The sequence below is a fragment of the Pyricularia grisea genome (genome assembly GCF_004355905.1).
Source record: "Pyricularia grisea strain NI907 chromosome Unknown Pyricularia_grisea_NI907_Scaffold_4, whole genome shotgun sequence".
Lineage (NCBI taxonomy): Eukaryota > Fungi > Ascomycota > Sordariomycetes > Magnaporthales > Pyriculariaceae > Pyricularia > Pyricularia grisea.
The window spans coordinates 756,582-780,408 of record NW_022156718.1 but is presented as its reverse complement, the minus strand read 5'-3'; the positions used below and the strand labels follow the sequence as shown (position 1 = coordinate 780,408).

The window sequence follows — 23,827 nt, the reverse complement described above, 5'->3', positions numbered from 1 at the left end:
TATGCTCTGGGCTAATATTTGGTCAATGAATCGAGGCCTGATTTTTTAAGCATTACCTTGGAAAACCAAAAATATGGATGTATAAAGGCAAACGAGCTTCCACGAAACGAGGGGGAAAAACAGATGTTGATAGTACCTGGTGAAAATGGAAACCACGTGATCACGAGCTGGGATTACGTCGCGTCCCGACTTTTCTGTAAATCGCAACGGTTCCATTGTCAAGTGAATTTTGGAGTGGGACTCCACGCGCGCGACAGCTTGAAGATCCCCAGCTTTTGTAATTTGCGGCAATCAACAAGTAAATCCACGAGAACAAGACGACATTGACAACGAAATATTCATCGATTCGTAATCTGCCTCAGTTTTCATCTCAATTGACTGATAGCATAATCGAAAATATCCCAAACCCCCTCCAAACAAGGCGCCGCGTCGCCGCCAAACTTTCACGATGGTGCAGATCAGCGAAGTCAAGGGCAACAGCCGCGAGAACCGCACAGCGGCACACACTCACATCAAGGGCCTTGGGTTAAGATCGGATGGCACAGCAGACAAGCAGGGCTCTGGCTTTGTCGGCCAACAGACTGCGCGCGAGGTTGGTTTTTATCCCTGCAGCTCTGCTAGTTCAATATCTTGACATCCTTGACTTGGGAACACGGACGAGCTAACAATATCACTAACCTACGGCCAGGCATGTGGCGTCGTTGTTGACCTGATTCGATCGCATAAGATGGCGGGCCGGGCAGTCTTGCTGGCTGGTGGCCCCGGTACTGGCAAGACTGCGCTCGCACTCGCCATCAGCCAGGAGCTTGGCACAAAGATACCTTTCTGCCCGATAGTTGGCAGCGAAATCTACTCAACTGAGGTGAAGAAGACGGAGGTTTTGATGGAGAACTTCCGCCGGGCGATCGGTCTCAAGGTTCGCGAGACAAAGGAGGTGTACGAGGGCGAGGTCACGGAGCTCACGCCTGAGGAGGCCGAGAACCCTCTGGGTGGCTACGGCAAGACCATCAGCACCCTGCTGATTGGTCTCAAGAGTGCAAAGGGTCAGAAGAAGCTGAGGCTCGACCCGAGCATATACGAGGCGATCCAGAAGGAGCGCGTCACTGTTGGTGATGTCATATACATCGAGGCCAACACGGGCGCCTGCAAACGGGTTGGCAGGTCTGATGCTTACGCGACCGAGTTTGATCTCGAAGCGGAGGAGTACGTCCCCATACCGAAGGGCGAGGTGCATAAGAAGAAGGAGATTGTTCAAGACGTGACCCTGCATGACCTGGATGTCGCCAACGCGCGGCCACAGGGTGGTCAAGACATCATGTCAATGATGGGCCAACTCATGAAGCCCAAGATGACTGAGATCACCGACAAGCTGCGAGGCGAGATCAACAAAGTCGTGAGCAAGTACATCGACCAGGGTGTTGCTGAGCTTGTGCCTGGTGTCTTGTTTATCGATGAGGTTGGTACCCCACAAGCAAACGCCATCTCACTGCAAGTATCACTGACACTTCCCTACTGATATAGGCGCACATGCTCGACATTGAGTGTTTCACCTACTTAAATAGGGCACTGGAGTCACCCATTTCTCCAATAGTCGTGCTGGCATCAAACCGCGGCATGACAAAGATTCGTGGAACTGACGACCTGGTGGCAGCTCACGGAGTCCCGCCCGACTTCCTTGCCCGTCTCCTTATCATCCCAACAACACCGTACGATGCCGAAGAGATCAAGCGCATTGTCAAGCTCAGAGCCAACACCGAGGGTGTTGCAATCTCGGAAGCAGCCATTGAAAAGATTGCAGAGCACGGCGTGCGGATCAGCCTGAGATATTGCTTGCAGCTATTGTATCCGTCGAGGTATGTAATCACCGACTAATATGGATGATGCATTACACGACAAAAAAAAAAAAAAATGTTGGAGCAGACGCTAACCAGATTTTCTAAAACAGCATTCTTGCGCGTGTCAATGGTCGCAAGGAAATCGATGTCAAGGACGTTGCAGAGTGCGAGGATTTGTTCCTCGATGCACGACGCAGCGCCTCGTTACTTGCTAGTGGAGACACCGCCAGTGGATTCATCGTATGAACTGGAAGATCATATCGACGAGGAGAGGTTTTCGGGGGGAACAAAGCCTGTGTGTAATTACTAGCATGATTCTATGTACCTTTGTCTGATGCGTAATGGATATTTGGGCGAATTCCTGAGCATTGATTTCATTTCTAGCTTAGGCGCAAATTGGAGAACAAACGGAACCAGACGGAAGGCCAATTTCCCATTGTCCAGGACGTGAGACAGGGAGAAAGGAAATAGAGTCAAACGAGAATATCGGCCCCATTTAATGATGAACAAAGGGGGAGAAAAAAAAAGACAATTTTAGAAAGAGCAAATGCAAGGCGAGCAGTCAAGAAAAAGAAGAAGAAAAAGTTGCCCACCTACCTTACCTAGGTGCCTAGGTAGGTAGGTACCTTAGGTATCTATGCGTGTTGGAAAGCAGGCTTTCTTTGTTGGATTGGGCGCGATCAGTGATATGGCAAGTCTCAGTCCTTCTATTCCGGATTGGGAAATTGTGACGGTTGGCTGTTTGCATTGTGGTACCCCAATTGTCTCTGAACGACGGCAGCCAGTCGGAGACTTACTTCCAACGTTCAACGGCAAATGGGGGAATTTGGCTGATCTTTTTGTCCACAACAACGGAAACGTATTTTATCTCAACGGCCTTGCGAATGGTTGCATTTTTGGTTACGACTCTGGACTTGACATTGTCTTTGTTTGTAGGCAGTGCCATGCATTCCAGCCTCCCAAGAAAGGAGAGGAAGGGAAACAGAAAATCCGCAGCGTACATTCCAAAGGCTCATGGCCACGATCGGGGAAGGGAGGGAGGCAAGGGCTCAAAAACCCCAATGGACAGGCTTGATTAAATTGTGCACATTGCGATTTTACTTGTCACTTTGTCAAAGTTGAGAAATCGAAAGGTGATCTGAGATGAAAAAAAAAAAAAAAAAAAAAAAAGGAGAGGGAGCATAAAAAATGATGAGAACAAGTCTATAGTATATCCGAGACGGACTTGGCCCTGGAGTAAGCCTCCGGTGCTCAACAAGTCCGCGAACAGCAAACGCTCCTGTATCGGGAGACAAAGCAAGAGATAAAAGGTATGGACTTGGCAACGGCTCAAGATCCATTACATTCCCGAGACAGGTGTACAGAGGATGCGGCCACTCTTTGCACACTTTTTGATGTATGCCACTTCATTCTCGGCGAGGCGAGCAATAGTGACGCGAGCAAGCCTATTCCCATTTATTCATTCATTTCAACTGAAAGCATCTGTTAATGCCGTAATGTATGCAGTCCTACTTCCTGTCCATCCCCACCCACGCCTCTCTGCTGACATCACGACACGACAAAGAAGACGGGCACCTACGCAACCCCAGACTAAGCACTGTACCCCTAGAACTGACAGAGAACAAGGAAGGCGAAAACGGACATTCTGTCAATGATCTTCTGTCTATCACTATAGCTATTGATGCTTGGTGTCTTCTTTTGCTCGGAAAACGAACATCTCGATGACCATCAAAGACAAAGAAGACAATCAGAAGAAGAGATGCCCTCTGGTCAACATGTCAATGGTCAACTAAGAATTCCCAACTCAACCTCATTCAACTCGGAATTTCCAACTTGTGCTTCTTGTTCCTGTTTTCTCCTCCATTCCTCCTCTTGTCTGTTCTCACCGTATCGTATCTGTCACATTGCTCAAACGCCAACGAACAAGGAAAAAAAAAGTGACAGTATACCGCAGCTCCCCGCTCACGTTGGACACAACCTTGCCGTGATCAGCCGCCTGGCATCCGCCCGCCCCTGAACCTTCACCGTCTTGTATTTCTGATACTCTCCAGACATATCCTTCTCTCTTGTCCGCTGATCCGTTTGCCTGAGTGGTTCTAAACTGCAGGGTCATTGTCCTGCCTCTCCCCCACCCCCTTTTGCCACCATTGCCCACCCTACCTACTTGACCACAGGATACTTACTGTACTGTCATTATCACACTCCTTTCACACCGCTCAGCACATAGCTGGGCTGGTCTCGCAAAAGAAAGGGAAAAAAGAGGGGGAAGTATTATGACAGATATCATTCGAGCCCCTTCCTCGCGCCACCTGCGCTCGCTCACGGACGCAACACCCGGCGCTCCTGCAACTCAGAATCACCCACACCACGCCATGCTCACGAGGTCGGCCAGCCTCCACGGCACTGGTTCTGATTTTTACGTCTCGGCCAGGTCACTCAACAACTCAGGCCAGCGCTCTGGCTCTCTGACTGCAGCTGCTGCACCGTCTTCGGGCCGCTTCCAAGAGTCCACCTCGTCATCGTCCCCGCAGCATCGGAGCACTCCAGAATCTCCCTCGCCCTCGTCGACGCTCGGCAATCCAGCAGCCTCGAGGAAACGTGGCCAGTCGGTTCTGGACCTTGACGAGAGAAATACGACCAGTGGCTCGAGCAGTCGACCTCACGTCGAACCGATCCAGACCTGGAGCCCCAAAGGGGAACATATCTGTTTGTGCACGCCGGCTCCCAAGATTCGGAGGCCGCGGAACGGTGAGTAGATTTTTTTTTGTTCTTGCTGTTGCTGTTGTTGTTGTTGTTGTTGTTAATATCACACTTTCGTTTCCCTCGTCTCCTTGATCCTTGTTGCCTTCAATGCTTGAATTTGAGGCCTAGTCTTGTATGATAGTATCCCGTTTGTTTCCATGCTCATGAAGAAACCCCCATACAGCAACTCTTATGAATGAAGAGCGATAATCCTTTGTAGTAAAATCAAAGGATATAAAAAATAATTCCTAGACTTACCAGCCTGGACTTTCACAAACTTGTATGGAAGTATTAGCTGACAACCTTACCTCCTGCAGCCTTTATCCTCTACCGAACCCACCATCAAGCCAAAATCCTGGCCGAGAACCCCTGCCTTCCCAACCCAGAAATATCCAAGATCATCGGCTTCCAGTGGCGCGACGAGCCCGAGTCGGTCAAGGAGACGTGGAAGAGGCTCGCGGAAGAGGACAAGCGCAAGCACGCTCGACTTTACCCAAATTACAAGTTCCAGCCCCGTCGTGGCGGGAAGCCCGGATCCGCGGCTCGTACATCATCGCTGAGCGAAGGCGCCGATCCGAGTCACTGTGCTAACTGCGGGGGCAGGTCTATCACTACGCCCAGCACGCCGTCGCTGCCCACGTCGGTGTCGACGCCCGTCGCAATGTCTCACAAAATGGCAGGCGGTCCGCACGGCAACCAGTCTACTTACCCACCTCTAGGCCGAGCAGGCCCTGAACACACTTACCATGGTGCTCGGCTCTTCTTTGGAGACGAGCGGGAGGCTATGTCCTCGCCGTCCAAGAGGCCTCGGCTGGGTAGCGATGGTGGCTACTACCACCATCCCATGCCATCCCCGCCGCCACCGCAGCAGCAGCAGCAACCGCAGAGTCCATACACATCCGGACCTGCTAGGACCCGTTACGAACAACAGAATCGCCATCCTTCTGCAGTCCTGCGTCAGACTCAAAGTTATGGTAATCCGGCGGATAAAAATGGATACCCACCGCCGCCAGGACAACAAAGCCAACCGCAACAGTACCGAGGGGCCATGGCCCCCCCTCCCCCTCCCCAACCGACGGCGCTTCGCCCGTCACTTGGGTTCGGTCCCGACCGTAGGCCGACAGCCTCACAGCCCAAATTTGACGAGTCACTGCGCCTGCCACCTCTCCAGTCGCGCGCAGAGCCACAGAAGCACCAGCAGGCGCAACCCTCACTGCAGCAGAAACCGCAGGAGTTGCCCGTGTCGCAGCACCATCACGCACGTCAACCATCGACCTCAACAGCCCCGCCTGCGCTGGTGACGACGACCACGACGACCGCCATCAGCCAGCGCGAGATCGAGGCGCGCAGCGTTGAGGCAATGGTCATGAGCATCCCCTACGTCAACAAGCTGCAGGTCCTGGAGCGCATCAGCCCGCCGCTGGCACCGCCCGGCCCCAGCAGCCCTGCTGTGGAGACGCGCGGGCCCGTCATGGCCATTGAGGGCTCGCACCCGGACCTGATGGAGGCCGTGGGCAGGGTGATGCAGCGCGTGCTGGAGGAGTCTCGCGAGTGTGTCGTCAGGACCTGGTCGGACGGCAAACCCCCTGCCATGGCGGCTGGTGATCACGCCATGGAGGAGCAGCCCCACGACGGCGACGCGAGCACTCCCGGAGGCGACCGGACCCCAAGGGCGGGAGAAAAGAGAGCTGCGTCGGCGGCCGTCGTTGTCGTCGAGGACAACGCATCAGACGCGCTGGAGGCGGCAAACAGTGTGGCCGAGTCCGACGCGGAGATGAGCGACGCGCCCAGCGTCTCACGCCGAAAGTCATCGTCGGACGAGTCTACGGCACAGCAGCCGGGCGGCCTCAGCACGTTCCTGCCCTACCTGGGCAAGATACAGGAGTGGCACCGCAGGTCGGACGAGATGATCAGGTTCGTCACGACCAAGCCTCTCGGCAGCGGTGGCGGCAGGGACAACAAGACACCGGTGGCGCTGATTACGGACGGCTTCAGCCTGCACATCTCGGACTGGTTCGCATCGCGGGTGAGCATCACGGACGCGTACGCGCCCGTCGACCACTGGCAGTGGATGGCGACGCTGTGGCGCGGCATCGTGGGCCCGGACCTGGTCGTCTACGTCCGCAAGTCCAAGGCCGAGGACATCAGGGCGTTTGGCGCCGTCGAGGTCAAGAGCCCGCGGCTCATCGTTGTGCGCGTCGACCCGCCGGCCGGCGAGATGCAGCCGCGCCTGAGCGAGTCCATGGAGCGCCGGGTTGGCTTTGAGATTATGGAGTGGGTGCGAGGCGGAAGCTTCCGTCAGGGGTTCTGAGGTATGGCGGGGAAAACAAAGTAGTGTAGGTTGGGAGAAGGTTGTCGGTTCTTGACTAGGAAGATACCAGAAAGAAGTGGGTATGGGGGGAGTTTGTATTGGAAAATGGGTTTATTGGAGCAATTTTGCTGTTCTTATTCATGGATTTTTGGACAAGTTTTTCTCTTTCTGGTTTTTTTTCTTTTTCTTTTTCTTTCAGAGTATTGATGTTTGTTTTGCTTCCCTTTTATTTATTCATTCACTTTTGTTCCGTTAAACTCTGTATTTTTTTTTTTTCTCTTCTTTTTTCTTTTCTTTCAGTATCATGGGAAAGAAAAATGCAGCTGAAGACTTATAGTCAAGTAGTCCAAACAGATCCAATTTTTACAATTCTCACATGAGAGCAGTTACCTAGGCTCGGATGGGGAAAACAAACTGCTGAAATATTACAATCAGGTTGGTTACGAGTCACAGAAGAGTGATAGATTTCGAACTCACAAATAAACCTGTCCTATATCAATAATCCCAACAAAATAAACTTGAAGGTTTTATGAAGTATCGAAGGTGTACGGATAGTGTAGGGTAGCAATGTTACTACAGTACACCAACTAATTACGAAGAAACTCCAACTTGTCAAGCAAGGTACACCTGGCACACCCTGTCGGCTTGGCTCGTGCACGGGTGGTCCCTTATGCTCCACTCCACCATCTCCTTACGGCCACTCACCCAATGACGGAAGGACGCGATCGACGCGGTTGGATTGAGCTTGCAGGTTGATTCTACAACAGACTGGAAAACAACCTCCCACATAGAATCGGCAACGCAAGGGCGACGGACGCGGTGAATAGGTAGACGACACCACACCACCCGAAAAAAAACCTCAAAAATAAACCAATAGTCCAGCCTCTCTAACATTATTTTAAGAGCCAGTTGTCGGTTTTTACGAGCCTAAAAAGGGAGAAAGCAAGGCCAACAACCTTGCAAGGGATCTCACCGACGACGCCTTGACGACCGAAATGTCAGACCACGGCACACCTCAATCGACCTTGTCATCATGACCAATGTGCTGGCACTCGGCCAGACGGTCGAGCTCAGCGATGGCCGAACAGCCATTGTCCGCTTTATCGGCCGCACCGGTTTCGCCCAGGGTGACTGGTTAGGCGTCGAGCTCCCCGACGACTCTGGCAAGAATGACGGTAGCGTCCAGGGCGAGAGGTACTTTGACTGTGACAGCAACCATGGAATGTTTGTTCGCCCGAGCACAGTCTACATTGTTGATGATGCGCCTGAGCCACCACCACAACCGGCCAAGACGACAGCCCCAGTGCCCAAAAAGCCAGCAGGCGGCAGGCCAAGTATGTTCAATGGCGGTGGAGGAATGACAGCACGTGGCACCGGTGGTGACCCGAACCTCGCCCGAAGGATGAGCATGAATGCTCCGAGTCCAAGCCCGGTACCTAAGACTTCCAGGCCGTCAAGCATTGTAAGAGTAAGTGCTGCCAACTTCCTACGGCTGGACAGGACCACCACAGATATCTGACGTTTCTTACCCCTTCCAGTCTCCCACAAAGTCACCGACCAAGCAGCTCGCAACAGCCCCAGCCAGTGGAACCAGCTCCCGGACAGGCACTCCTTCCAACGTCGCTGGCAGGGCAGTCTCTATGGGGGCCAAGGTTGCCCGGCCCGCCGCCGCAACCAGTGCGACGCGAACATCTATGGGTCCGCCATCACTACCCGCATCTCGGACATCAAGGCCGTCATCAACCTCTGGCAGAGTCGCCTCTGGCGCTTCAGGTGCTCCGACGAGGACCTTGAGTGGCCGGTCGTCCATGGCAGGAGGAGCACGCACGTTGGGAACCCGCCCGTCGGTTGGAGCACGTGGTGGTGCAGCTGCAGGCCAAGCACCTGGTAGGACGGCTGCCAATAAGCGGGCGAGTGAAGACTCTTCGTCATCTAAGGGGGAGCTGGAGATTTTGTCGCCGCAGCCCACAAGTCCCGTCAGGTCGAGAGCTGCTGCTCTGGAGCGGCTTACGGCGTCTCCAGCTGCTGCTGCTGCTGCCAAAAAGCGTACCGCTGCTTCAACGACCGCAACTGCACCAACACCGGCACCTGCATCTGCAGCCAACCGGCAGACCAACACAAACGTGGCGGCGTTGACTCGAGAGATTGAAAATCTTAATTCAAAGCTGGCAATCTTGGAGAGAAAGAGGGCAGAAGATAGGGAAAAGATAAAGGAACTCGAATTGGTTCAGGGAGAACGTGACAAGTACCATGCCATCATCCAGAAGCTTCAGGCAAAGCTTCAGCCTCAACAAGCCGAGATTGCTGAGCTTCGCAAGCAAATAAAGGAGGCCGAGGCCAGGTTTGAATCAGTAGAAAACCTGCAAATGGAGCACGATCAGGTATTGGAGCTGGCAACCCTCGATCGGGAAATGGCCGAAGAAACTGCCGAGGTTCTCAAGCAGGAGCTTTCTGACGTCAAGATGAGACTGGAAGAGCTCGAGCTTGAGCTCGAGATCCTCAGGGAGGAGAACGAGGAGTTTAACAAGGGCATATCACCGGAAGACCGCTCCAGTGCAGGTTGGCTACAGATGGAAAGAAACAATGAACGAATGAGAGAAGCCCTCATTCGGCTGAGGGATATGTCACAACAACAAGAGAAGGAAATGCAGGACCAGATCAAAAGTCTTGAAAGGGACCTCAAGGAGGCTGGGGATGTTCAAGCGCAGCTAGAGGCCACCAAAGAAAAGTTATCAACGTCGGAAAACATGGTTGAGGATCTCAGATCTCAACTCGAGACAGCTTTAGGCGCAGAGGAGATGATCGAGGATCTGACAGACAGAAACATGTCGCAGGCCGAGAAGATTGAAGAGCTCAAGGCTGAGGTTGAAGACCTCGAAAGCTTGAAGGAGATTGCCGACGAGCTTGAAGCCAACCATGTCCAGCACGAACGCGAGCTGCAAGAGGAGATTGACTTCAAGAACGCTGTGATTGCTGAGCAAGCGCGCAGGTTTACTCAGCAAGAGGAGAATATGGAGGAGATGGAGTACACCCTCTCTCGTTTCCGAGAACTTGTCACGAGCTTGCAGACAGATCTCGAGGACATGAGAGCATCCAATGCTGTCAACGAGACTGAGTCAGAGCAGCTCAACAGCAAGTCTCGTGCCATGATGGACCTGAACATGAAGCTTCAGCTTTCTGCGTCCAAGGCCCAGGTCAAGACGATAGACTTGGAGCTGCGTCGCATGGAGGCGCAAGAAGCAGCACAGCATCTGGAGATTGTCAAGATGTTCCTGCCAGAAACCTACGATGCCGACAAGGACTCTGTCATGGCTCTTCTCAGGTTCCGTCGCCTAGCATTCAAGGCTAATCTGCTTAATGGCTTTATACGGGAGCGCGTCAACAGGGACCCGCACCCAGGCCACGAGGACGACGTATTCGCTGGCTGTGATGCCGTCGATAAGCTGACGTGGGTTACGGCCATGTGCGACCGCTTTGTCAACGCCATCACTCACTGCTCTCTTGAGCGCTTCGCCCGCTTTGAGGGTGCTTTGTACGAGCTAGAGCCAGTAGAGAGGGCACTCAACGCCTGGATTGATGGCCTGCGCCGCGACGAACTCAAGGAGAGCAAATGTGCCTCTGAGCTGTCTCGTTCCCTTGCCTTGATGACACACCTGGGCGAGGTCCACATAGCCCCTGCTAACGAGGACCTGATGGCCTTCGCCGATGATGTGCATATGCGAACGCAGCTTGTTCAGAGTCATCTGGAGTCGGCAGCCTCAACGGTCCACGCCATCAGGGCCATGGTGCAACGCGTCATTCCGCCAGTTGGCGAGGACGACGAACTGGCTCAGCACTTTGCACGCAAAGCCGAGACTCTCATTAGCCAGACACGCAGCACCAAAGTGGTCGCCGGAAAGACATTGCGGGCACTGGAGGATATGCGGGCACGATCACTTGCTCTGTCGCCCGAGACTTCGGCTGAGGCCTTTGAGCAGGCCGAAACGGCTGCTCGCGGCCTCGCCTCGCTCGCCCGGCAAATCGGACTTGACCTCCACATGCTACTTAGTCAGGAAGGTCGGGAGGAGCCTTACACATACATCGAAGTTCAGTCGACGGTTCACAGGACAGTGCAGGCTGTCACGGGCACGAGCGAGTCGGATCTTTTCTCGGCTTATCTTGCTCAGCTACGCGTTCTCACTACACAGATGAACGATCTTGCCAGCCAGGCAATGGACCTTGGTCAGACGCAAGAGTTTGAAAAGCCACAAGCCCCGTGGATCGTGCGGGCCCAGGAGCTCAAAGCGCAGCGGACAGCCCCGGCCGACGCCGAGGAGGAGATACGTCATCTGCGCGAAGAATACAACGAGGCGCGTCGCCAGGTGGCTATGCGCGAGGAAGGTCTCAGCACCGCGCAGGTCAAGATCGAGACGCTCGAGGCGCGCATGCGCGATGCAAACACCAAGACGTCGCGCATTGCCGAGCTCGAGGCGCACCTGGAGCAGCTGAAGCAGGTCGTGGCGTCGCGCGAGGACGACCTGGTCAAGCAAGATCGCGAGGCCAAGGCACTCGAGGCTGACCGCGACAAGTGGAAGAAGGCGGCCAGCGACGCGGCACGCGGCGGCGCTGTGGCTGGGCAGCGGGCCAACGCGGGTGCTGGTGTAGGGCACGAACGGGCAGTTGCTACGGCTCGTCAGATGGACGCGCTCAAGGAGGAGATCGAGGCGCTGCAATCTGCTGTGCGGTATCTCCGTGAGGACAACAGACGGGCCAGAACGGCTGAGCAGGGCATGCACGACTGGCTTGCGGAGCCCCTCAAGCGCGAACAACCCATCTCAGAAAGGAGGAAGGCACTTGTTGCAGCCGAGGGCAAGGATGCGCTGGCAGAGTTACTGCGCATGGCCGGCTCGGCAACTGTGTTCGACCTGTCTACACTAAAGAACGACGCCTCAGTAGGGAAGAACTTAGGCTCGTGGAGACCTATCAAGTCGACCGCGAGGTATCACGCGGCCAAACAAGCCGAAGACCTTGCAGTCTGGCGCAGCTGGCAGGACTCGGTCAAGGAGAAATCACACACGTTGCTGGTGCAGGAATTGGTAGCATCGTCAGCCCCTTCTGCTGCGGCTGCTCCCAAGTCGTCTGAGGCAGCCATGGCGGCTCGAAAAGCAGCGGCGAGGCTGCAGATTCGACTTCCAGGCGCAGACGGCAAGATCATGACTGGCGCCGGGAATGTCCAAATCGTTGGGTCGAGGGAGTGGGAAGGTCTGCAAGGCCGACTTGCGGACATTTGAGAAGCGTTATGTGGCGTTTCGGATATAGATGATTTGTTTTGCGCCTGTCATTTACATGGGTATACCCCCTTGTTACTTATTTATTGTTTGTATTTGTCCAGGTGAGCTGGAGTTTTGTGGCTCGGCGAGTTAGCCGGACCCGTTTTAGTAGACTGGGGAGGCATTGCATTATGATGCTTCTTCTGTAAACATGATCACAAATCTCTTCTTGGTTCAGATAGTAGCACAACAAGACAGCGGCCTATCCGCCCATCTCACTTCTTTCCCTTCTTCTTTGCCTTCTTGTCCTCACTAGGACCACTCCCACTTGAGCCCGCTCCCTGCCCCGCTGCGGCAGCCAACATGCTCGCCATGTCGCCGGCGCCTCCAGGTCCACCCAGACCCTGCATGTCCTTCATCATGTCCTGCAAAAAGTTCTCGGTGACGCCACCACCGGTGACGGCGGGGCTGTAGTGCGGCACCAGCTCGCCCAGCTTCCAACCCCTCGGCACCGCAGGCTTGGGCCACGGCTTTCCGGCCTCGGGCATCTGCAACCCTGGCACGGCGACGGACCTAAGGGCGCGGCAGTTTTCGGTGGCCGGGTTCTCGCGCAGATGCTTGGCGACCAGCAGGTATAGGTGGTGCTTGTTCTTGACGTGCTGGCTCCCGGAACCCTTAACCTTGACCTTGACGCGGCCCGGGTTCGCCCAGTCGCGCGGGTGCGTCTTGGTGGGCTCGAACAGCGCCTGAAGCTGCAGGTTGCCGCAGGCCTGGGCGATCTCGCGCGCCAGCGGGTTCCGCACCGCCTCGGACCGCTTCACGCGCCGCCCCTCGGCCCGCGTCCGCGTCGCGTCAAAGTACACCGGGTACAGGCACTGGAAATCGGCGAACTGGGAGGCGTCGCTGACGTGTTGCTGTTGAGGGAGGTGATGTTGTTGTGTTGTTGCTGGTCTGCTTGGTAGGGTGGTGGTCTGCGTGGTGGCCGGTCTTGATTGTTGTGGGTTGATGCGCTGGATGATGTCGGTATCGTCAAACTCGTCAATGTCACCCTCGGAGGGGTCCGAGTTGTTGTCGTCGCTGTCCGAGACTTCTTCTACCCTTGGGTGTGACATTTTCTTTTTGTTTTTTGTTTTTTTCTCCGGGTTTGTATTTTATTTCCTCTTCCCTCCCTGTCTTTTCGGTGGGGGGCCGTGGTGTATATGAAGGTTTGTTATGTGACGAGGTGGCACCTTGGGTCGTCTTGGTCTGCGCGGCTTTGTGATTCGAGGCCTGACTGGTGCGGAAGGGTCCTGGACGAGGTTAGTGATCGTCGAAGGATGTGTGCTTTAACTCGAAAGAGCCTCGTGGAGCAAAAGTGATGTTGGGAAAGAAAACGTGGGGGATGTAGTGCGTCGGCGGGGCTGTAGAGCCACTGACGAGCCGCGATTTCTTTGGGCGATACCTAATCCCGACCAATGCTCACTGAGTATGAGTGGGGTAAGATAGCGGATTGTGGGGAAGGATTCAAAGACTCGATGAGCCTCCTTACCTTTCCCCTCCAATGGGTTTGATGGAGGGTTTCAGCGACACCTTATTTGACAAAAGCAAATTTTGATCAAGGTTTTCTTATTCCTCGACTTTCTATAACCATAAAATAAAATGCCAAACGACAATGCATATCCCTTCTCACCACGTACAATACAATATGCACCTTGATCAGACGTCACACTTGGCATCGATTGACTCGTTCATCTAGAATTCCTGTGATCAGGCTCTCATTGCTGTCAGAGATACTTCCAATAGACAAGTGGCCATGGGATCATTGGGTGATCCCATCTCGATTCCCACCATACCGGACCTCCAAACCCTCGCATCTGTCCCGAGAAATATCAAAGTCAATGGGTTGTTCATCCAATGATAAAAAGCCACATTGACTCAACGCATGGAAAACACTCAAATGTCATCAAGGTAAACCGTTCAAATTTATGTACGCTTGCTAATGCATTGGGGGTATTGGTATCCAAAAGCAGACAAAGCACAAGGCACAAATGACTTTGCTTGCTTCAAACCAACCAGACAAATTTTCGAGGTTCCAATCATCATCTCATCACTCATTCATACTTGTAGCAGAGCTTGCCACCAGCAGTATCCATCACGTCACGAATGGTGATTGGCTCGCTGAAGCCAGGATATTCGAGAACATGATCGATCGTGATGTTTTTGTACTCGACGTCGCCAAAGAAGTCGAAGGGGTAGGCGAACATGGTGTCGGGTCCAGCAACGTCACACTTACGCTTGGGCCAGTCTGGATCGAGCAAGCCAAGTCACAGTTAGCAATCAGGGGGGGGATGAAATCGACAGTGGCCCTATGGGAAAGGATAGCATCAAGACTCAAGACTCACCCATGCGCTGCCACATGTCCCAAATCCTGTCAAGACCGCTGTGGATGAAGTAGAAGAGCGGGTCACCAGGCGACGAGTAGACATCAGCGGCCTGGAAGGGAGGGTTAGCAGTTTGACGATACAACTGGATCCGCCCCGGGAATATGCTTATCTTACCTCGCCAACCTGGCCTCCAATGCTCAGGTGCATACCACCATGGATTGTCAGGTTCTCGGCGTCGAAGCCAAAACCCTGGATCCAACGGCTAAAGCCCCAAAAGTTGCTGTTAGCCAAGGTCTTGCTGATCACCTCGTGGCTCATAGAAGTCGACGCGAGAGTCGGACTGAAATCACGGCGAAGGCAGTGGGGTTGGAACTCCAGGGAGTCGCCTGAAATTTTATGGATCGAGCGAGGTTAGTCGCTACTGGTGAGGATTCAGGGAGGACTGGCGCATACCTAGACCCATGGAAACGGTGAGGTTGGCGAAAGGACCCGTGGTGACACAACCTACACTAACAGTCAGTAAAAAAGGAGGTTCTTTGGATGGATGAAATCCTTTACGTACCTCCTCCGGTGCGGCCTGGGATTTCTGTTGGGGTCTTGATGGGGAACTCGATCGGCGAGCTAACATCCTCGATGAAAGCGCCGTTGCCGCCGAGGCCATAAACATCATCGAAGACAGGGGACTTGGCAAAATTCTCAATGGTGTTATCATGCTCAATACCTAAAGAGCAATGATATGATTCGGGTCAGTTCACTGCAGGTTCATCACAAGTCATGAATGATTCTACTATGCTAAATTGCTCCTTACCCCAGTATCTGTATTGCGGATCCACAAAAAAAAGTCAGTGGATGGATGGGCCAACAAGGAATCTCTAGATCTGTTCTGAATAGTCAAGGACTTACGGTAGAGCTCCTTTGAATCCACAAGTCTTGAGTTCTGTCTCATACAGGTGCATCATCCACCGATGCCACCTGAAGATACATTACCATGACGACCTGTCAGCAAACGTCTAAAGGATTCTACCGGTTACACTCACTCAATAACCGACGGATATATATACGGTACTACTTACGGTAGGAATTGGCCCTGTCACTCAGAGGTTAGCCAGCCAGCAAATAAAGGATGGATGGATGGATGGTTGGATGGATGGACCCACTCACATTAAAATGCATCGCATGCCCAACCTTAATATGCATCCCCTGAAAATCATCAAACCGGGACTTGGCTGCCGGGTAAAAGTCATTGCTCTTGCTGGGAGTTGACATTAAACACTTGACAGCATCAACATAGTTAAGCCGTTCCTTTTGGGATAGGTTGCGCCTGTACCGTGAGTAAAAAAAAAGAAGTTTAGTAATTAGCCGCTTGTCAAAGTCAAAACAGGACAAGCCTGAGATTAGTTTGTGTTGGAGGACATGGGCCCAAAATAGTCTGGTCAATCACATACCATTCCCGACGCACGGCTGGGCGAACACAGCGGCCGGGCTTCGCTGGTCCAGGAGGGGCGGCAGCAGCTGGCCCGAGTCCCGCAAATAAGAGCAGGCCCGAGATCAGGATGGCAGAGAAAGGGCCGTGCATTGTATGGAGAAAGCCCGTCGGTCTTTCTTCAGCTTGACTCCTTAACGATGAAGATGAAGATGAAATACAAGGGGCTATTCTTTCACACGATGGCTTGATTGCTCGCTGTGCTGCTGGTGGTGATGGTGGTGGCTGCAGAAAAAGAAGAACAAGTCCAAATAGGCAACAGGATAAAAATCCCTTTATATATCCTATGCAGCCGAGCATATCTGCAGGTTCAAGGTGGGCAATACGGTACGGCGGCACTTGGTTCGGCTGGCATTTTTCTGCCGGGGGCTGTTGGCTATTGATTCCAATTCGATAGGTTGCTGCGGCAGTCCTTCCTCAAAGGGGACAGTAGCCGGGGTTTTTTTTTTTTTTTTTTTTTTTTTTTTTTTTTTTTTTTTTTTTTTTTTTTTCCTTCCCTGCTTCCATTCGTTGCTTTGGTAGGTTGTGTTAACCAACAAAGACATTTCGCCTGCACCTAGAAATAGGGGACCACATCTATGGTGCATAGACAGCCTTAATTGGGTGCGAATCCTGCCATACTAGGCTCAGGGTGTTGAGGTAGCAGTCAATAATGGACCTTGGCAGCGGAGACCGTTGATTCTCATCTGCAGGTTGTTGGCAGCTGATGTGGGGTGGGGTTTGGGGGGTTTCTTCCTTCTTCACTAGCGACTTGTAAGATCAGGCTGCGGGAGTTTTTAAATACCGTACCTATGTACTGCGGTGAATCCCTACTGAGTATGTAAGGTAGGCTTTGTAGGGACCTACGTAGGGAAGTAGGGACGGACCTGGGCACTTGCCTCAACCACCTTACTTAACCTTACCTACCTAGGCTTAGCTTGGTTACGTATATAAGCACCTAGCTAAGTAATTCATCTCACGGATTCATTCCACTCATTCCATTCGTTCAATCGTCCATTTCATCCAACAAATAAAAATGCCGGTGTGGTCTGATGCGCAGAAAAAAGAATTGTTCGAAGTCGACCTAGACTGTTCTAGTCTAAAACAAGTTTAGTCTTGGGCTTCACCTTGATTCAACTCGTACGTACGTCGTATTATCATTGCGGATCTACCACGTATTACGGATTAAACCGCATCGGTTAAGCTAAGATAGCTAATTCCATTTCAAGGGACGTATACCCAGGTGCAAGGTGCAGGTACAGGCACAGGTAAGGATAAGCTCTCCTCCCAAACGGCGCCAAAAAAATACACCTTGGTAAAAACAAAGTCAAAAAGGACAGGGCGGGATACTACCTCACGCCCCCACCTTCGGGTGTGCTAACCTTTGTTGAACAACTCTGGAGGCGGGATGGCTGCCTCGAAGCAGGCCAATGCCTGCTAGCCAATAGCTTGAGTCGTGACCTATCTCATCAGATCGGTGGGGGCGACCGGAAACAACGAAAAACCATCTTTGTGTCATGGTGCAATCGACGCGCGCGAATAAAGAAAAGAGAGTGAGAAAAAAAAAAATCATCAGGCTCATCCGCTGGACATGGAATAAACAGGGAATGTCGGCCGAGATTGCGATACAGCAAACATGACATATGTAGGTACATATAACCAAGGGCCAGGCCAGTCCTGGACGAACAAGATGTCAACCCGATTTTTGATTTGGTAAAACCCCTCCCATCTTCATTTTTTTACCTTGCACTTGGCTCGCTTACATGGCTGGGGTGGTATTTGTTACGACACAACAACAACTTAGACACAACTATATACACAGACGCCTTCATCGGTGAATACAATCAGAATTTCATGCTGCATCCATTCCATCGACAACAGGGCTCGTTTTTCATCTGCCCCTCTTAACGCAATTTCCAGGTTAGGCGAAAACCAAGAAGACATCCCGGCATCCTTCCCTAACCCCTTGTCGCCAACCAACCCGGGGAAGCTTTCCGTTGCGGCCTTTTTCTTCTTTCGTTTTTGCTTGTTGATTCGGTGTGGACGGTGACATCCCTTGGCAGGGCCCATTGGGTAATTACCAGTACTAACGTACCGTACTGTAAGAAGTAAAGGTTGCATCGAGAGATTCAGTGAACTTTGCCAGTACGTTTTGCCCTGTCTTTTATTCAACATGAATCCTCCTTTGCCAAGATACTACCCTGGGATTTTATCCGCAGTCATGCAAAAAAGAGAACGAGTGGCAGTCAGGAGAAAAAGACAAAAAAATGAAAATCTTACCCTTCCCCTGGGATCTTATGTGCAACCCAATGTCGTCTATTACAGAGAGCTTGTTCCTTTTTATCAGTTTTACTTTTCGGTCTTTCTCGTGAACATACAAACAATGGACTCAACTCATCCGGACTAACACAGGAAAAAAAAAAGAAGAAAAAAGCACCACCAGATCTCCTCCGCGTCTCTGCCGCGATTCTCCAGGTCATAGCACAACGTTGTAAATATGACCGTTGACGCCACCTGACAATCCACCTTACGCTAGTCGAGCGCCATACGGACCCAAACCTAGATAAAACTACCTGTCTACTAGTACATGGTAGTGGATTCTAGGCGTTCAGAATGCCATCATATCTCTTGCCTCGAGATGACCCATCATCGCAGCCAACGGTTCTGCTCAAAGAGTCTCCGGGCTACAACGGGCGCACGACCTTGATTCTCAATTCTATTATTATAGTTTTGACCACCGTCGTGGTCATGGCCCGGCTGTTTGTACGGGCTTTCATGACAAAGGCGCTGGGGCTCGACGACCTCATGTGCTTTCTTGCTTTTGTATGTTTACAAAGTGCCACATTTCTTCATTTTTCGAAAGGCCGACACCAGAGGGGATTTGGACGGCTTTGTTTTCTTTTTTTCACATTGATTACTTCTCTAACACATAAAAAAAGTGTTTCGTCATTACACTTTCTAGCATGGAATTACATTGTAAGTCCGCGCCCCCCTTCGGCCTATCCCGCGGAGCTTAGGTTATGGCCGCCATGCTAACTAGGCAATGGCTTCTCAGCGGTTGAATACGGCAGCGGGGCACATCTAACGTATGTACCACAAGAGCTGTTGGTGGTCTGGTTCGAGGTAAGTCACCCCGATGTTCAAACCGAGGCGTATCTCTTAAAGATACATTTACACAAATGTAGCCCACTAGCTAAAAACATCGTCATCGCAACAGTCCTTGGTCACACAGACGCTCATCTATTTTATCGCCACGGGCTTCATGCGCCTATCTATATTGACGTTTCTTCCCCGCCTCAACAAAGATCGTACGTCGATCGATCTCCATGTTTCCCGTCTCGTACTGGTCCCGCGTTGCCGTCGTGAAACCGAACCCCACAATGACTAACATACAAATCACCTTGAACCTTTTTTCTTTTCTTCTTTTTAGTTCGAGAACGGAAATTCATGATAGCCATATGGGCAACTGGCTTTGTTATCGTCGCACAAACAATAGGCTGCTTTGTGTACCGGCTCACCGAGTGTAGCCCGATAAGGTACAACTCCCGGGTCTAATCTCTTAAGATGCCCCCTCCCCCTTTCTTTTCCCGTGACCGACTGTCTGACAAAACTTGTGTTTATTCTAGTGATACATGGAAGCCCCTGTATCTGACGGCGGGGAACTGTGTCTCTGCCCAGGAGGAAAATTCCATGATGGTCGGGCATCAGTCCATAGGACTTGCCATCGATGTGGCCCTGCTCGCCCTGCCCATATGGATAATCTACGACAAGATGCTTTTCAGCAAGAGGGCATTGCAGGTAATTTTGATTTTTGGTATTGGAATCTTCGTTGTCGTAGCGGGAATCGTCCGTCTCTACATGCTAAAGACGCTGCTATTTTTGGAGGATCCGTAAGTGTTTTTTTTTTTTTTTTCCCCTTCTTTTCTCTCCCGCAAAAGCTGGGCTTTCCCTAACCTGACATTCGACTCAACTTCATATACATACCGAAAAAAAACAGAACCTATAACATCTCAACCCTCGGCGTCTGGACCGACCTCGAAGGCCACATCGGCCTGTGGTGCGGCTGCTTTCCGGCCATGCAGCCGCTCCTGCGTCTCTTTTCGTACAAGCTCGGCCTCCGCTCCAAGCTCAAGAGCTACGTGCCACCCGAAATCGGCCACGAGAGCAAAAACCCAGCCGGCAGCGGGGCTCTCAACAACACTATCGGCAGCAACGGTGCTGCGGGCGGCAGCGGATGGTCCTCGGGCGCCAGCCGCTGCAAGAAGACGGGCTACATCAAGAGCGGCAGCGGCGCCGACGCCGACAGCAATAGCGAGCAGTGCATCGTCGGCCCCGACGTGGAGCTGGACAACATTGAGCAGGCCGGCACCAACGACCACGGAATAAGAAAGACCACCAACGTCGAGGTCTCGGTCGACGAATGCGGTTCCCCGAGTCGCTTTGCCAAGATACATGGATGGTGAACCAAAAAAAAAAAAAGAAATAAGAGAAACCCAAAAGCTTTTACATATTACCTAACAAGGAAATGGGCTCTGGTTTGGCGAAACGAAAAAGGGGGGGGGGGTAAAGAAGAACAGAAAATCTAGTTAAAACGGTATAGGTTGTCTTCTTGCTTCTGTTCCCAAAAGTGGGAATATGAACAGATCATCGAATCAGGGACCGGTTTAACGGTGTTAGGGGAGAATTGTATTTTATATTGGTTTCTTTTTTTTTTTCACGAATGATACCCAAGGTTTATACGCCTAATCGGTGTTCGGTAGGACCTCATTTCATACAGCCGTCTTGGAGGATGTTTGCTGTTGCGTTAATGCTTATTTGCAAAGACAGATCCTATATAGGGACTGATCAAATGATTGGGTCCCAGGACTACGAGAATCCTTCACTTTGGCATAAGCTTTGGGTGCTGCGAGCATGTATGCACATTGCACCTGCCTGGGAACAGTCAACGGTAGTGAGTATGGCTCTCTTGTTCCAGCTAGGCCCTCTTACCGACGTAGAAACTAGGTAATCCTTCGAGCAAAAGCGACACTGGGGAAGATGATTCATCCAGACTATCAAAATAAGTATATGTTCAATCGACGAGGTTCAAATCCCGAGACACTGGACCGGTTGATTGGTTTCAAGAATACTTCGGCTAATTATAAGCCTCGCCATTTCTGTACGTCGACTTGTATTTGGTACCGGCAGGATGCTCGTCCGGACGAAACTTGCAGTACGGATGCGTACACTGACCATTAACAGTGCTTGGGCACTAGCGGGTTTACATGAATCGTTAGTCCCATTTGTGACGTAAGCGCAGCAAGCCATCATGACAAAGGATGGATAAAAAAGTTGATAACCGCTGAAAATACCGTGGGAATAAGACCACCAAGCAAGCATTATGACAGGACGGGGACTTACATGGTGACCGTAAATGCAGTCCGCAATGTCGCATTCCTGCCCATTGGTACACGGATTCAACCGGGCAAGGAAGGAGATGGCGACCTTCTCCTCTGCGTTGGGTTTGTAATTATGTTCAAACCCGCACGTATCCTTCTTGGCGCACGGCCCACGAAGATAATGGTTGTTGCAAAGCTTGCTGCTGCCAGTTCTCTTCTTGATATTATCCAGAACAGACTGGTTCACCTTGAGTGGCGAGTCAAGGCCACGGGCACCGGGGTTCCATGGCGGCTGCTTGACCGTTTTGGGAACGTTTATCTGTTTGGGTGCCAAAGGCAGCTTGAGCGTAGGGGGAGGGCTCACGGGCGGGGCGGAAGTAACGCCCGCGTACGATATTGCCGTCGGTGCGTTCTCATTTGAGCCAACTGTGGCAAGGCCCGGTGGTGGGCCGGACGTCGCCACCTTGCCGATTTTGTCAGATCGAAAGAGGCTGTTGGTATAGTTGATTTTGTTGACCATGGTCTTTGACAGTTCCCTGACCATGGGTACTCCTTCTATGACTGTAACCAAATCCTTGGTATTATCGTCCAAAACATCATCAAAGAATTGCGCATAGCTTGGATCATGCGAAACGCCAAGCAAGACGTGTCTGCAGTTGAGATTTCCCATATGCCAGTTGGCAGCCTCTGCCGGCGGAGGAAAGTATCAAACTGAGCGTTAGTGGGAGGGAGACAGACGACAAGCAGCCCAACATCAGCCACCACAGTTGTTTACTTGCCTTTAATCTTGGAGCTAGGGTTGGATGCCCCGGTGCCTATGTCGACAAAATCAAAAGAGGAGATGCATTGGGAAAATCCAACAAAGAAGTCTCGGAGATCATTCTCGTTTTGTATGGAACCATCGGCTTTCAATGCCTTGGCAAGCGACGCGAGATTGGCAACTATCTTGACCATGACTTGAATTTCGTTGGCGTGGTCTCCGCACTGCTCAAGGATGAGAATGCGGAACGTGGTTGCGGCCCTCCTACCGCCCTCAACACCTTGTCTTAGGAACTCGGGCTTGAACTGAACAGGATGTTAGATGGGCAAACGATCGGGGGTGCAAGAGTCTCTATGGAGAAAGAAGCACTCACGACAAGACCTTCGCCATCTACCAGCGCAACAACGTATTGATTTGTATTCTGTTTTCCTTTCAGCAAAACGGCGTCCATACCGGCGACTAACAACGTTTTCGGGATATCTCTCACCCTGTAAAGCTCTGTTCCCTGTGAATAGTAGGCCGCCCGGCTCTGGGCATCCTGTAATTGTATCTGGAGGTCGCGTTGGGCCGCGCGGGCATCGGTGAGGTCCAACTTGGTGTCCTCTAATTCATTTTGCAGGCGTTTATTGTCGGTGCGAAGCTTATCTTCGACTTCCTTTGCATAAACCAATAGATCCTGTGAGTGGGTAAGAGAAGGGTTAACACATGGTGTGCAAAGTGCCAAAGCTGCGGGGCATGCGACGCAACCAGCATAACACGAGGACGGATGGAAGACCATGCTAAATAGCGACAAGTGGAAAGTGAGAGGAGGAGAAAATCTCACCTTGATCAGACTTTCGGAGCTGTCCCTGGCTATCTGGAGGGTTTGAAAGCGATGAATAAACCCCATAAAGCTTCCGCTAACCAAACTGCCCCCAGCGGAGCTTCCGCCTACCGTATTACCTCCAACACCCATGATGAATTGATCGGGCTGCTGTTGTTGCGGCGGCGAACGTTCCCGGCCGAGAAGGCTGAACTGTCCGTTCATAGCGAGATGGTACCGTGGCTCTGTCGGAGCGGGCTGGAGACCTGGCTGTAACTACGTGGTTCCTCTCCCTAGTGAGCAAACACTTTTCGCGATGGCGAGGAGAGGATTTCGATGCCTTTGGGACAAATTCGTTCCCCTTGTGTAAGAACAGATAAATATTGACGGGCGTTTGTTTTGTTTGCTTGTTTGTTTGATTGTGATGGCCACCTAGCAAGACGAGGCAGATAGGTAAATTTGGTCCTAAAAGACGGTAATAGAGGGCTTTGTCTCGGCTAGCTGCAGTTGCACATTGACATGCGCCAGTCCAGATCCTTCTTTTTTTTCAGACCAATCGTACCTATGAGAGAAGGAAACGGGCGTTTCCTTTGGCGGCAGCTTCCTCAGCTCCAAGAGCAAACAGGCGCAAAGCAGAACGCGATGCTTTTGAACCCTGTATCTAACCGTACACTTGATCAAGTGATGCAAATTTGATGATGAAAGCCAGACGAGAAGAGACGAGGATCTCTTCGGCGGACATGAATCCTTTTTTTTTTCTTTGGTTATTTGTGTACAATCAATTAAACTAAGTCGGCGCTTAGGTTTTGCATGCAAGACGCTGGTTGGGCTTGGGTGGTGCAGTGCAGTGCAGAGTGACTTGCCTAAGCTCAGCCTTCCATTTATTTGATTGCTTTCACGCGCAAAGTGGCGCGGTGCGACAGCA

At 51.9% G+C, this 23,827-nt stretch overlaps 8 protein-coding genes across 8 annotated transcripts; 5 read left to right on the top strand and 3 right to left on the bottom strand.

The window, feature by feature from the left end:
• Positions 1-234: 234 nt before the first annotated feature.
• On the top strand, positions 235-2,626 carry PgNI_06971 (uncharacterized protein). The gene is made up of 4 exons (XM_031126989.1): positions 235-592; positions 689-1,456; positions 1,522-1,853; positions 1,946-2,626. The coding sequence occupies exons 1-4, from the start codon at positions 449-451 to the stop codon at positions 2,079-2,081; spliced, it is 1,380 nt and encodes a 459-aa protein (XP_030980972.1). The 5' UTR covers positions 235-448; the 3' UTR covers positions 2,082-2,626.
• A 1,581-nt stretch (positions 2,627-4,207) lies between these two features.
• Positions 4,208-6,888, top strand: PgNI_06970 (uncharacterized protein; the record flags this gene model as incomplete). The annotated part of the gene is made up of 2 exons (XM_031126988.1): positions 4,208-4,583; positions 4,895-6,888. The coding sequence occupies 2 exons, from the start codon at positions 4,208-4,210 to the stop codon at positions 6,886-6,888; spliced, it is 2,370 nt and encodes a 789-aa protein (XP_030980973.1).
• An 887-nt stretch (positions 6,889-7,775) lies between these two features.
• On the top strand, positions 7,776-12,158 carry PgNI_06969 (uncharacterized protein; the record flags this gene model as incomplete). The annotated part of the gene is made up of 2 exons (XM_031126987.1): positions 7,776-8,356; positions 8,427-12,158. The coding sequence occupies exons 1-2, from the start codon at positions 7,922-7,924 to the stop codon at positions 12,156-12,158; spliced, it is 4,167 nt and encodes a 1,388-aa protein (XP_030981558.1). The 5' UTR covers positions 7,776-7,921.
• Positions 12,159-12,412: 254 nt separating this feature from the next.
• On the bottom strand, positions 12,413-13,249 carry PgNI_06967 (uncharacterized protein; the record flags this gene model as incomplete). The annotated part of the gene is made up of 1 exon (XM_031126985.1): positions 12,413-13,249. One exon carries the CDS (start codon positions 13,247-13,249, stop codon positions 12,413-12,415), a length of 837 nt encoding a protein of 278 aa, XP_030981564.1.
• On the top strand, positions 12,501-12,775 carry PgNI_06968 (uncharacterized protein; the record flags this gene model as incomplete). The annotated part of the gene is made up of 2 exons (XM_031126986.1): positions 12,501-12,528; positions 12,573-12,775. The coding sequence occupies 2 exons, from the start codon at positions 12,501-12,503 to the stop codon at positions 12,773-12,775; spliced, it is 231 nt and encodes a 76-aa protein (XP_030981557.1).
• A 470-nt stretch (positions 13,250-13,719) lies between the features above and the next one.
• On the bottom strand, positions 13,720-16,236 carry PgNI_06966 (uncharacterized protein). The gene is made up of 10 exons (XM_031126984.1): positions 15,946-16,236; positions 15,662-15,821; positions 15,574-15,587; positions 15,404-15,472; positions 15,309-15,316; positions 15,063-15,221; positions 14,954-15,004; positions 14,675-14,886; positions 14,519-14,609; positions 13,720-14,421 (listed from the first exon to the last, which is right to left on the bottom strand). Exons 1-10 carry the CDS (start codon positions 16,074-16,076, stop codon positions 14,228-14,230), a joined length of 1,089 nt encoding a protein of 362 aa, XP_030981563.1. The 5' UTR covers positions 16,077-16,236; the 3' UTR covers positions 13,720-14,227.
• Positions 16,237-17,800: 1,564 nt separating this feature from the next.
• On the top strand, positions 17,801-20,523 carry PgNI_06965 (uncharacterized protein). The gene is made up of 8 exons (XM_031126983.1): positions 17,801-18,107; positions 18,387-18,785; positions 18,902-18,938; positions 19,018-19,085; positions 19,180-19,270; positions 19,393-19,498; positions 19,589-19,852; positions 19,960-20,523. The coding sequence occupies exons 2-8, from the start codon at positions 18,576-18,578 to the stop codon at positions 20,423-20,425; spliced, it is 1,242 nt and encodes a 413-aa protein (XP_030981566.1). The 5' UTR covers positions 17,801-18,107; positions 18,387-18,575; the 3' UTR covers positions 20,426-20,523.
• Positions 20,524-20,537: 14 nt separating this feature from the next.
• PgNI_06964 (uncharacterized protein) lies at positions 20,538-23,719 on the bottom strand. The gene is made up of 7 exons (XM_031126982.1): positions 23,465-23,719; positions 22,924-23,334; positions 22,588-22,776; positions 22,474-22,521; positions 22,120-22,405; positions 21,363-22,027; positions 20,538-21,213 (listed from the first exon to the last, which is right to left on the bottom strand). The coding sequence occupies exons 2-7, from the start codon at positions 23,125-23,127 to the stop codon at positions 21,097-21,099; spliced, it is 1,509 nt and encodes a 502-aa protein (XP_030981565.1). The 5' UTR covers positions 23,128-23,334; positions 23,465-23,719; the 3' UTR covers positions 20,538-21,096.
• Positions 23,720-23,827: the final 108 nt, after the last annotated feature.